Genomic DNA, 13,242 nt, shown 5'->3' with positions numbered 1-13,242 from the left:
CAGAGAATCAATCGATCGTCAACGCATCACGTCTTAGTTGATGAGTGATGGATGGAATGAATCATATATACTTTATACATCCATGCAACTATTACTATACGTAACCTTAGGTAGATAGATGCCCACATAACCTTCATTTTTTTTCCCGGTTCTTCCCTCACGGCAAGGGAGCGCGTGCTCCTTCCATTAGTGGTTCAAAAAGACTTCCTTTCTGATTAGTCCATTCCATACTCTACCTATCTGTGAGATTTCTGCAAGACAATTGCTAGTAACGGCCTATTCATCTATCTCTTTCTCTTGCTTTCTGTCCTTAAGATAAACTCAGCGAGCCTCTGCCTAAGAAGTCTTAGGTCCGCTGTTACACTCAGGATAGTAGACTTTGGCTTCTTTTGAAAGTCTGCACGTGCAGCATCAGGCGGATAAATGGAACGTTTCGACAAATGAAGCCTCATATTGCCGGTCGAGCATTGCCTGGCTGAGTCGGTGGTTTTCCAGTTGCATTGTTGTCCAGTATTCTCATCCATAAAGGTACACCAAATATCTTTATCTGCGAGCTTTCTCTTCTTGCTTTTCTTCAAAATCCACTCACGATCAACCACTGTAGTTTCGAAATGAGGCAATAACCAGTCGCTAGCCGATGTCGTAGGATGATGGCTTTGAGGAAGCCTATCATGTGAAAGGATTGAGGATTCCGCAGTTGAGCTGGTTTGATGAAGCTGATTCTGAAGGCAAGATTTCAGCATCAAGAAGATCAGAGAAGTAATCACTTTCTACTATCGAGCTTGAAATGCGATCTTCAGGTAAAGCCTCTTCATCACTACCATCATTGAGTAGCCGATAGTCAAGCCGTTTAGAACGGGTTGTCATTCGATCAAACGGTGAAGACATCCTTATCAGGGTAAAGAACGTTCAGACTTGTTCAGAGAGGAATAATTAGCTTGAAGCCTCAGATAGGGGTCAAAAGTGGTAGGGAAAAAGGTTGAAGGAGAGAAAGTTGTTTGCTGTAAATAACGCTGTCCTACCTATCTATGCAGGCACCCAAGCACTATACTCAAATACGAACGACCCTTACTTATTTAGGACAATTAAGCAAATATCCGCCGGCGGATAGAAATGGCGGATAATTATCCGCCATCTTTTCGTTGGCGGATGAGGATAGCGGATATGGCCGAAAGGGGGAGATATCGTATCTCCAACAGCCCTATTATGTAGTTATTTTCTATGCCTTGTCATATTCAACTTTGACTTTATGTCACGCCTGATTCTGTACTTGATTTGACGCCTGATTCAGTTCTTAGATTCCATACAACTAAAAGGTTGCCTAAAATTAATGAGGACTAAGCATTGCATACTGTCAAGTACTGGAATCGAGGAGGCCAGAAAAAACATAGATATAGAGACCTGAAGGAATTGCAGAGGACATCTCCAAACTCTGCAGCAGACCAAGGTCGCAGCTACTTTAACACTGTACTTTATACTAATTACAGTGACCTTATTCATTATTAACCCACCTGCATAATAATGAATGACCGTGACACGTCAGTAATGCCCACAAGGCACACCTTGATCTGCGGTCTCAGCCTCCGAGGCTGCTGTATCCTGAGGGAATTTCCCTCTTGCCACTGTCTAGCTATGGATGTATGGCAGGAGGCATGCAACGGGCTGAGCCCGAAGCTTAGGGCCTGTCTGGTCAGGGCCAAAGAAGAGAAGGCCGAGTCAAAGAAAGCACTCTGTCTCCAGAAGCGCTGGAAGATCAAGTTACACGGCAGAACAATTGTCCTTCGAGATGTATTCGACAAGATTGTCTCATGGGTACATAAATTCAGGGCCATTGGCGACACCGCCGTCCAGTTCAACCCCACCCCGGCCTCACTGGCGTGGGCAGGAGTGCAATTCCTGCTGCAGGTACGTGAGGCAGACATGAAACTTTAAATCTTAATCCTTAATACAACTAGTGCTGACGAAAGAAGGTCTGTATGAGCGACAGTATCTGCTTCGAGTCTACGATTCATGGTCTGGAAGCTGTATCTCGCATGATCGCTCGCTATGCCGCCTTCGAACCTCTTTACATGTAGAGAACGTCGGCGATACAATCCGAGCTGAAAAGCAAATTGGTCAGTTTATACACTCAAATCCTGCAATTTCTAGCCAATGGCGTGGAATATTTCAGCCAATCTGCGACAGCCCGTCTTGTGAAGAGTGTTTTTCAGACATCACAGAATGGTGAGCTGAAGACCATCGCTGAATTGGATGCCGAAGTAGAAAAGCTTGCTCGCATATCCGATGCTCAAGTGCAGCTCCAAATACAGGATGGTGTACACAAGACTCGAACCATCCTGGAGTTCATCCAAAGCCCTCTCAGCCGGGTTGTCGACGCGTCGACAATCTATGCAAAAACCGTGGAAGAACAGCAGTTTCAAGAGCTGTTGACATGGATGTCTCCTGTCCCGTACTCACAACATCATGCAACGCATTCTGAGTCGAGACTCCCAGAGTCGACAAAATGGCTATTCAAACACCCTCAGTACATAGATTGGAACGAATTGAGCACATCTTTGATTCTTTTGCTTCATGGAATTCCAGGCTCCGGCAAAACCAGACTTGCCTTGTCAGTCGTGGATTCCTTTTTGGACCATAAACACCAAAACCCGCTAGCAGCACCTCTTGCCTACTTCTATTGTGGCGATAGCAAAATTGGAAGAGGCCGAACTGATCCAGAGGAAATTATGGGCTGTCTCACTAGACAGCTCGCTGTCATCGACAGGGGAAAACAGGAAGTCCATGAACATGTACTGCTTGAATACCAACGCAGAGCGGCGGAAGCAAAGCTCGATAGATTTATTGTTCCTAGACTAAAGACTTCGCAATGTGCCGACCTGATGCTCGGCATCCTTGGATCCAATCCTGCAACAATTCTCCTTGACGGTGTCGACGAAATTGAAGAGACCCGACGTCATGAGCTGCTCGATGCATTCAAGCATATAAAGGACAAATCTGCCAGCATCGTCAAAATATTCCTGTCGAGCAGAGAAGATAGCACGATATTTGGTCGTCTATCAGATCCCTGATGCTGCGTGTCCAAGAAGATGAGAGTCGACAGGATATGGAGTTGTTTGTGAAGGACCGAGTGTCCTTTGCAATTTCCACCCAATGCCTGCTTGGTGGCGACGTTCCAGGAGACTTACAAGAGGAATTGACTGCATTTCTATTGGACCGATCGGGCGAAATGTCCCTTTGGGTTACCCTTCAACTGGAGCGATTTTTCTGACTCAAGTCAAAGGCCAGCGTTGTGGAGGCATCTTCCGAAGCCACAAGTGAAAGTCTCTCTCGGCTGTATTCTGACATGCTAGGTCGCCTTCATCAAGCCGACACAACTGCCTATGATATTGCTAAGAGAGCATCTTCTTGGCTCATGTGCATGCATGAACCGTTGACCCCCGAAGCGTTGCTTTCAGCAGTCTCCATGTCCAGCCCAGAGGAGCAACGCAGTATAGCTTTCCCCGAACTCCTGAATATACGTCTCAACTTGATTTTTGTTGACTCCAAGTTGAACACCTTGCGATTTGTTCACTTGTCGTTCAGAGAGTTCCTGGAAGCAAAGTCTGAGTTCGGTGTGTCATGCATTAACACCATAGCTGCTCATGGCTGTTTGAATACTTGCATTCAAAACGCACCGTTCTTCTAAAATGGATTCTGTCAATGGATTCACGTGGCCTGCCTCTGACAATTACTATGACGCGCTATATGGCCAATCTTCTCCTATCACAGCGTTTACCATCAGCATCAATCAGTACAAGATGGGTCAATCGATTTATTGAACGCCATAGCGCGATTCAATCAAAATATAACCGAAAATTCGATTATCAACGACATCAATGTGAGAGTGGAGAAGTTATGGGGGAATGGTTCAATGTTGTTCAGAATACCATACAGAAATATGGCATTCTTGAACAGGACATCTACAATATTGATGAAACAGGCTTTCAAGTGGGGGTTATCTCAACAGCTAAAGTCATTACCGGTACAGAAGAGCGTCTTAGTGGTCGCGTGCGAGCTCTACAGCCAGGGAATCGCGAATGGGTCACAACAATTGAATGCATTAATGCAACAGGATGGGCTTTACCACCAATGATCATTCTTGCTGGTAAAATCACCAAAAAGAATGATATCCTGATCGACCAAAGGACTGGGCCATCGGTGTTAGTGATAATGGCTGGATAAATGATGATTGGGCGCTCAAATGGCTGACTGAGACCTTCGAACCCCATACAAAGGCACACACTATCGGTAAATCATCGATTGCTTATTCTTGCTGGCCATGGGAGTCATTCTACTGCAGGATTTGATCAATTCTGTACACACAAAATGATATCATTCCGCTATATATGCCACCACATTCATCACATCGATTACAACCGCTCGATGTTAGCTGTTTTGGGCCATTAAAATACTTCTATGGACAGCGGGTTCAATCATGTATGCGGCTCGGCATCAATCATATCGACAAGGTTGAATTCTTGGAGCAGTACAAGCCTGCACGACAACAAGCTCTGATGAAATCTAATGTTTGTAGTGGCTTTGCTGCTACAGGATTAGTGCCATTCAACCCAGAGCGAGTACTTTCAGATTTGCCTGCTAAAAAAAGAACACCACCATCGACATCCCACAGCAATGAATCGATATGGATCGGTAAAACACTATTCAGGAACTTCAGCGTCAAACAAGATTTATTTCCCGTCTGCATGAGCAATCAATGGAGACCTCACCATTGACAATGTGCCAAGCCATTAATCAAGTGATTAAAGGCTGAGAGATTGCTATACAGAATGCTGCTATTCTAAAGCATGAGGTTGAAGAGCTTCGGACAGCTAATCGACGACAAACCAAGAAGCGAGAGGCAAAGCGATCCTACATTGCTAAGGGAGGTGTTCTTACAGGCGAGCAAGGTCAACAGCTAATTCAAGAAGCAGAGGCAGAGGCAGAGGTAGAGGCTATTCAGCAACAGCTTCCTAAGAAGCGAGCACCCCCAACATGTAGTAATTGTGGTGTTAAGGGCCATACTAGAGCTCAATGTCAACCTAAATTGACATCGCCCTAAATAGGAAATAGCATATGTTTGTTTTATCACGTTTTCAGCATTTTTAGAGCGTGGGAGCTTGAATAGGAATGTCGCGACTTTTGGTGTGGTGGTTAGGTGTCCCGCTCGGTGTCCGCTTACGTGATGTATGTTGCGGGGCCGGATTTATGGTAACTTAAGTCCGGTTATGTGATCGGCACCGGTGCATCATGGTAAGGATACTCTTAAGGCTTATAAAGTGATACTGGATCTCTCCATTGAACCCTTCCCAATTCATGTCTTCCCATATATGATGGTTTCTTGAACCTGGTCGTCAAGATGTCGATTGATTTCGAAAATGACGTTATCCTTCTTGTGACGGCGCTCAGTCATGGTATTATTAGGAGCATCTGGATGCGTGGGGTGCAGAAGCATGGAGCTGACCGAGCCCATGGGGTGGCCTTTGATATTAGCCGGCTTGATGCCATCCCTCAGTTTGTGGCGGAGTGAGTCGTTCCACTCTCATACATCTTCCACACTCATGAAGAGATTCACGGATCTGACAAACAAACAAATGACCGGATCAGCGTGACGAGTCAGTATCCCGACATCGATAGTGTCTTCATCAATGCCGGTGTTCAGCAGGCAACCGATTTTACATCTCCGAAGACCGTGGATCTGACAGCATTTCATCAACAAATGCATGTCAATTATACAGCTGCAGTCTCTCTGGCCCATGCATTCCTCCCCTTTCTATCGGGAAAGACGACTCCGACGAGTGTGATCTTGTAAGATGGAACTGAGCGGTTTTCACGGGTGACGGGCTGACCGGACATCAATTAGTACGGCATCCAATATCGCGATCGTGCCAGCAGCCTCCTTACCCGGCTATTCGGCTTCAAAGGCGGCTTTGAATGCGTTTTCGATGTGTCTGCGATCCCAATTGGCCGAGTCCAATGTGAAAGTGATTGAGATCTTCCCTCCGGCCGTCCAGAGGGAATTCCACCTTTGAAACCCAGATTGCTCAAAGCCAAAGGATCTGCGACCTCAGAAGAAGGCAAGGCGTCCAAGGAAGAATCCCAGAACGGCACGCGGGAATAATCCACAGGAGATTCAGCCCAGCAGGAGGGCCAGGATCACCTAAACCCCTGCCAGAGGAGGACGAGGGGGCTGCGCTCGGACCCTCTTGACGTGTCCGCTTAGAGGACCGCTCACCCTCTGGAGGATCAGGACTATCAGCTGGAGCCTCCAACCGCTCCAACTCCTCAAGATCTTTGACTGTCTTTGCTTTCTTCTGAAGCATCAGTGAGCCGCGATGATGGAGTAGGTCGCGCTGCTTGTGAACCCGCTGTAAGTGACTCATATTCTTCTGGAGTAGGTCCAGGACCATTTACTCCTCCTGCTCCGCCTTATTGATTGCTTGTTTTAACTGATCGACTGGAAGGCTCAGTTAAGGACACAAAGCAGAGGACAAGCTACCCACAGTCAACACCAGATAATCCAGTGCCATCACAGACTGTCAGACCCCGTCAGACACACTCCCCACAATGAGAATAACCGGGATCCATCTTGCAAACAATCTCCAGTTCACCCTCCTTTTGTCTGGCCTGAAGCAACAAACAGGAAGCTGCAAGGAATGGGCATCTTGTCGCCTAGTAAATCAATCTTGTCGGCTAACACAAGTCTTTCATGATGCTTAGCAGAGACAGGATCAGACCGCTTGCGCTTGGGAGGCATGATGACACAGAACTAATCTTCGGGCCGAAGATCCTTGAGGGGGGGGGGGCGGGTAGTGTTGCGGCACAGCCTAGAGATCACTGACAAGGCTGACGAAGGGAGGTCTAGTCACGTGGCCATGCTGGATCGTCTACGGTCCAGGTCTACGATCCACCTCCATGATCCATAGTCATGATCCAGCGGATAGGTATTTCCGGATAGAACTCAGCATGTATATAAGGCACTCCTTAACCATGGGGATTAGGACCCTGTGGTCAACTCAAATAGCAATCTTGATAGCAACGGCCTATTCATCTATCTCTTTCTCTTGCTTTCTGTCCTCAAGACAAACCCAACGAGCCTCCGCCTAAGAAGTCTTAGGCCCGCCGTTACAGGTTTACGGAGGGGCGCGGCGCGAAATCCGTGGGCGACAAAGAAGAAAACCTGGGGGAACTGGAAGAAGGGTGGGAGGAGGGCGAACAGCGGCTGGTGGAAAAAAAAATTCCAAAAGAAGAAAAATAGAGAAAATCAAAAATCAAAAATTGGCGGGAATTCTGCTTGTCAACAAGCCCTGCAGGTAGGGTGGTAAGAGAGGATGATTGACCAAACTAGACCAGGGTAGGTGCCCCTCCCTCATTGCTGTCCCCTCCCTTCCCATTTTTCTTGTTGCCCATCTTTTTCGTCGCCGGGGTTTTGATGCAGAACAGAGCCGCATGGATGATGATCCATTGGGTATCAACTATGGAGGGATGAGACATCTCACTAGATAGAACTATACCCTGGATAGCGCCTGCAGAGAATATTACATTTGCCAACTAAAACCAATTTAACAAGCTGTATAGTGCGGCTGGAGGGACCATGCAGCCAAGCAAGTCCTAGTCATGCAGCTGGCCCATCTTGTTAGTGTCCCTAATTGACCACAGTTCCACCCACTCTCTTCCTTTTTCCCAGCCTCTAACAGTTGAAAATGATCCCCAGACTTTGTTTGGGTGGGCACTTTTGCGGCTTGTTCACTGGCTTTTATTTGTGACTATTATAGATTATCTGGGTTCCTCCCGCCATGTGGGGAGTATAGAGAAGCGATATTGTAACATGCGTCACCTTCATTTCTCCTGTGATAGATCAAAAGCTTTGGTCTGGCAAACTGCGAGCTGAAATAGTGGACCACTAGGGCCAATTGACTTGAAGGTGAGGGTTCATGCGCCTGGAGAAGGGCACCGGGCAACCCAACAGCCGCATATCACGCGCTAGTGAGCTCTTGGTTCACATATATAGAACTGAGAGGAGTCCAAGGAGACCCAAGTCATTCACCCGGGCAGAAGCTGTTCCCCCTATCACTTACTTTGTCAGATGGGCTAGGGGGATAGTCCGCAGAAGTCGGGTCTGTTGCTTCAATCTCGGTCATAAGAGGTGACTCGTCCCTTAACCCACGCCACTGCTTCTCTGAAGTCGTCTTCAAAGACACGTCTGTGTGTCTGTATTCCCCGCCATGCCTCCTTCGCATCCGGGGCTGCCGCCCATGTCGCCTCCGACCGTACTCAACCCCCCTCCACCGCAAAAAGACTTCACGATCGGCTGGATATGTGTGCTACCAAAAGAGTATTTTGCGGCGATGACTGTTTTGGATAAGGAATATGACATGACCGACCTTGTCCCCGGCCAGGGGGATGTCAATGGCTATAGCCTTGGGCTTATTGGAGAGCACAATGTGGTGATCAACATTCCAGAAGCTGACACCTGTGGTGAGATCCATGCAGCCAAGATTGCCACCGATATGAAGAGCACCTTTTCAAGGATCCGATTTGTACTTCTTGTCGGAATCGGGGGTGGGGTACCATTGAAGCATGACATCCGCTTGGGTGACGTGGTTCTGGGGACCAGGGTAATTCCATATGCGTTTGGCAAAGAGAATGACTTTGGCTTTAAAAGGACCGGTATGGTGACCAGTCCCCCCCCAGAGCTTCTCACTGCCATCACCAGACTAGCCTATCGTCTTGAGCGCCAAGGGCTGAATCTGTCAAATTCCATTGAAAGATTCGGAATAAAAGAGAGCAATGTACAAAATGCGATTCCCCGACCTAGCGAAGATCGATTGTACATGAATGATTATATTCATAAACCTGGATGCGACTGCTTGAAGCCTCAAGCTGGGCTTCGATCCCGGATGGTTCAACGGGAACCCCGTGAAGGTGATCTGGTCCGGATGCATCACGGAGGCATTGGGGCTGCCAATAAAGTCATCAAGAGAGCCCTCCTTCGTGACCGGATCGCCACAAAAGAAGACATTCTGTGTTTCGAGATGGAAGCCACCGGCGTGATGGAGGCCCTTCGGTGTCTTCCCATCCGAGGAATTTCGGACTACGCGGACGGGCACAAGAATGATGACTGGCATTCATATGCAGCTCTGGCAGCAGCGGTTTGTGCCAGAGAGCTTCTGAGATCTATCTCCGCACAAAGCGTCTCTCAACGCCCCCTAGAGCTCGTTGGAGATGAGTTGTTGCGCCACATACAAGGTGGAGTCGAAAACGCCAACAGTGGCCAGTCCTGCCATGGTGATGTATTCAGATCAGCGCAACGTGCCTTGAATATCTTAATGGAGCGGCATGATTTAGTTCAATACTTGCTAGCCCCGGAGCTCCAAAAGCTGGATGACACATCGCGCTCGGACATCCAAGAGGTGCGAAAAAAGGTGAAGATATTGGAGGCTTTGCAGGAGGAACTGAAAAAATCCCTGCAAGTGCTTCAGGAGAACGTCGAAAACCAGTCCAAAATTCACGAAAGTCAGGACTTCGTCACTCGAAAGGAATGGGAGGAGTTGAAGGAACAAGTACGGGAGAACACCCAGAAAGTGGAGCGGTGGTCCACGGCCACTCAGGGTGCTCTAGAAACCGCAAGCAATTTACTGGGAGACTTGGGTCAGAGCATCAACATCAAAGAGCTCAGTTTCGCCGGCAGGATAGTGGCATATGGGGCCCAATTCGTTGGCCATGTTGCAAATCTCTTGTCAGGTCGCAAGAAGCGCGTCGGTTCGTCCACTGCTGAGGATAACCCAATATCCGAGGATGCTTTACCCCCCTCAACGTCGAGTCAGCCTGGAGAAAACGCCAATCGGAAGTCACGATGGAAGAAGGTGAACCCCAAAGGGACTGGTTCGTCCAAGGCCGGACAAGATAGAGCACACTCACCACAAGGCGCCTCGATCAAGTTAACGCCATCAACTTTGACTTCACCAAGACCGCCACTACAAGGACAATCATTTTCGAGCTCTTGCAACCTTCGGATTTCGGGACGTAGTACTTTACAGATAGGTCAACACCCGGGACAATCAGATGAGACAATCCGTGCGGCATCGAAACCCTCATATCCACAAGCCTCTCATCAGCACCAAAAGAGTGTCAACAGCACAAGCAGCCATGGAATTCAGTCTCCAGATTCTTCTAATGGTGTTCGCTTGCCGCCAAAACTACTACCACGACCACCACCATCACCGAAACCAGCAGTTGTTAGAGGGCAGAAAACCTCAGCAGTGCCGAATAGCTATGGAAGTCTGCCTATTCGACAGGATGGAACCGGGTCTTCTCAAGCATCAAATGTGTCTTCTGATAGAACGACATTGTTCTCTGAGTCTGTTCAAACTCCTGCGGTTTCTGAGTCTGACCAAGCTTCGGTGGTCTCTGATTCTGACAAAACTCTAATGGCATCACTGGCCCTTGAACATGGTCAAGCTCTAGTACAGGGTTTAGTAGAGGACCCAAGCGAGCTGCCGATTGGTGAGAGGACAAAAATGTTCGGTGAGCGTGCCAATATCCGTGCCCCTCCCCGTGGCCGGACTTCAGGAGCATGGTTGGAATGAATTCTGTTAAACTTGTAATTATTTGATGTTTATCATTTGATGTTTTGCTCCAAAGCTAGCCTTAGACCTTATTCTGGACCATACGCACAGATTCACCAGCTTATTAGGCCTCCGCCAGTATTTTCGGACGACGGGGGTTGCTCCCCCGGGGTATCGTGCCAATGGTGGGGCCCTGATCCGGCCGATAAGGCACCCAGGGTCCCACCCAAGGCAGTCTGAGCTCTTTCTCTATCTGCTCTGCATTGTGGCGGTGCGAATCACCTGTAATCTGCTAAGCCCGACTACAGTTGCCACCTACTCAAATAAGGGACAGCATATTTATGTCGATATTGTCGCTCCTACTACGACCAGACAGCTTCTGAGACCAGTATTTCTATCAGGGAGAGGGCCATACTTGTAAGATACACTTGCCTTAAGTCTCCACAGGGCAGAGTTTACGGTGCTGATGTTGTTGTGGTGGAGCCTACCATGAGCAGTTGCGCTTCCTGTCCTTACTCATCATTTTGTTTTTCTATGGCTACCAGGTTACCACAAGTATCATTATTTTACTAATAATTTTCCATTGAAGGGCTCAATGGCACCTGGATTCCTTATGGAGGTAATGTAACCTTCCACATTCAACTCTGTTCACCGAAAAAAAAAGATATAGCAGAAATTGACGGTGGTTCTAGGTGGGCAACATGCCTGTCCTGGCCGTGTGTTGGCCAAAAGCATCATGTTGCTTTCGGGCGCCATGATGGCCACCATGTTTGACATTGAGGTGCTGGCGCCAGAGTCAGCCTGCAGTTTGGCTCGCCCCGGTTTGGCTTTGGGGTGCGCAAACCAGCTGGGCAGGTTCCCTTTCGGATAAGGCGACGGGTATGAATCGTGATAGATGGGGGAATGTAACTAAGTGTATTTGACATGTGATGGGCAGCGTTGGGTAAGAATGTGAGTAGCCTTTTTCATTCGCTCTATTTGTTTCTCTATAGCCTCTGCAAGGACCTTTTTTTGGTCCTCGTTCAAGGATGAGAGTGTAGGACGTTTCGTAGACAGATCCCCATTCTTTGTCTTATGCTTGTACAATTTCAAGGAGACACCATCTTTGTATATATCCAAATCTGTCTTCTCGTTGGACATTTTTGGCATTGAATTGAAGGACAGCTGGATAATTCTGGACGAAAGAGACTCTGTTTAGGATTCAATTGATTGATCCCGGTGAGTATACAGACAATGATATATGAACTTTTATATACTTTTCAAGTGCCAAAGTTGGTCTAAGCAGCTTCTGGTAGTCCTCCCAAAAAGACAAACAAATGAATAGGATAGGAATGGAAACAGGAATATAAAATGGAAGAGGAAATGTGACGTGTATTGCAAATCTAAACCAAACAAACGCTAACATTAACTGAACAGATAGGTGCTGGTACCTAACTTCTTCTGTTGTACTGTATATATATATATATGCGGCGGAACACCCCCGACAGAAAAAAAGGGAAAAGGGAAATAAAAAAGCAAGCAAGCCATCAACGACAGGGGAGAAAGACGTAGAGGGGGAAAAAAGACTGCATCGATAAACCTCTATGCCATGCCATGCTGTGCCTACACAAGCTAGACGGCGCCAAGTCGCTGCGCCATAGCGGTCTTTCCCATCGAGATCCGATCACACTCCACGACCAGATTCATCATCCACCATCAATCAGACCAATCACGTACTGAGCGTCCTGCAAGCCAGATCCAGCCGGCTTGGTGGCAAGATGGGACTTGCCCATTCTAGGCACATGCGTCGTACACATACTGCCAGAATGGTGGAGAAGAATCAATGCAACAGATGACTTTTAAGGAAACGCGCACAGCGCATGGAGATCAATAGGAAGATAGGAAGATCAAAGTACATTGATATAATGAATACATTAAAGCCAAGGCAGCCAGCACCTTGGCAGAGAATGTGTGAGTGGACAACGCTAAAACACAGAGAGAGAGTCAAGACAAGACAAACAGACGAAAAAAAATGTAAAGATATCAACTCCTGGAAAATGCAACATAACCATCTAAGTCCGAAAACCCCCGCTCATGCAATGCATGCAAAGGTACAGAACAGTTAAAGTCCAGCCCAGCGAACCACAAAGAACGCTGGGAGAGCTGTTGTCTTCGAGTTCGTTTCTCTTTCGTACAATCTTACCGCAATGCCATCAATCAGTTTCACATTACACATCACACGTCACACCACGTTCGATATAGTCTCGTCGTGCGCATGCATCGTAAAACAAATGCAGCGTAGGAAATGGATCGTCAAGATCGGCATCGTGACCATACCCCTTCCCTCACATTGTAGACACCGGGACTAGAAGAGAGGGATCGTAACATAAAACATGACGGAGCATCAAGGCCAGGGATATGGGCACAGTCCTCCCGAACAGCTATTCTCGTCGCACGCGATATCCATTTTCAATCTCAATCCGGCATGTCTGCTCTCCTGGAGCAGCTTGTTGACGAGACCGATAGAGGCGAACAAAACGAAAGGACAGGCGTTCCGCTCGCAAGATATGGGGCCGATGCTGACTGTTTCCTTTCTTTTGGAAAGACCGAAATGAAGGGTCAAGGAGACAAGAGAGGAGATGGAGAGAGTTTGCGTGGG

At 47.7% G+C, this 13,242-nt stretch overlaps 3 protein-coding genes across 3 annotated transcripts; 2 read left to right on the top strand and 1 right to left on the bottom strand.

Moving 5' to 3' along the window:
• Positions 1 to 1,545: 1,545 nt before the first annotated feature.
• VTN00DRAFT_3632 (uncharacterized protein) lies at positions 1,546 to 3,068 on the top strand (the record flags this gene model as incomplete). The annotated part of the gene is made up of 3 exons (XM_069429971.1): positions 1,546 to 1,905; positions 1,971 to 2,013; positions 2,149 to 3,068. 3 exons carry the CDS (start codon positions 1,546 to 1,548, stop codon positions 3,066 to 3,068), a joined length of 1,323 nt encoding a protein of 440 aa, XP_069289153.1.
• A 2,698-nt stretch (positions 3,069 to 5,766) lies between these two features.
• Positions 5,767 to 6,446, bottom strand: VTN00DRAFT_3631 (uncharacterized protein; the record flags this gene model as incomplete). Its single annotated transcript, XM_069429970.1, has 3 exons — positions 5,767 to 5,880; positions 5,941 to 5,987; positions 6,272 to 6,446. 3 exons carry the CDS (start codon positions 6,444 to 6,446, stop codon positions 5,767 to 5,769), a joined length of 336 nt encoding a protein of 111 aa, XP_069289152.1.
• Positions 6,447 to 8,261: 1,815 nt separating this feature from the next.
• On the top strand, positions 8,262 to 10,625 carry VTN00DRAFT_3630 (uncharacterized protein; the record flags this gene model as incomplete). The annotated part of the gene is made up of 1 exon (XM_069429969.1): positions 8,262 to 10,625. One exon carries the CDS (start codon positions 8,262 to 8,264, stop codon positions 10,623 to 10,625), a length of 2,364 nt encoding a protein of 787 aa, XP_069289151.1.
• Positions 10,626 to 13,242: the final 2,617 nt, after the last annotated feature.

Source organism: Thermoascus crustaceus, assembly GCF_041956765.1.
Source record: "Thermoascus crustaceus strain CBS 181.67 unplaced genomic scaffold VTN00scaffold_2, whole genome shotgun sequence".
NCBI lineage: Eukaryota > Fungi > Ascomycota > Eurotiomycetes > Eurotiales > Thermoascaceae > Thermoascus > Thermoascus crustaceus.
Note: the sequence above shows the minus strand (reverse complement) of the source record. Positions and strands in the feature narration are given on the sequence as shown.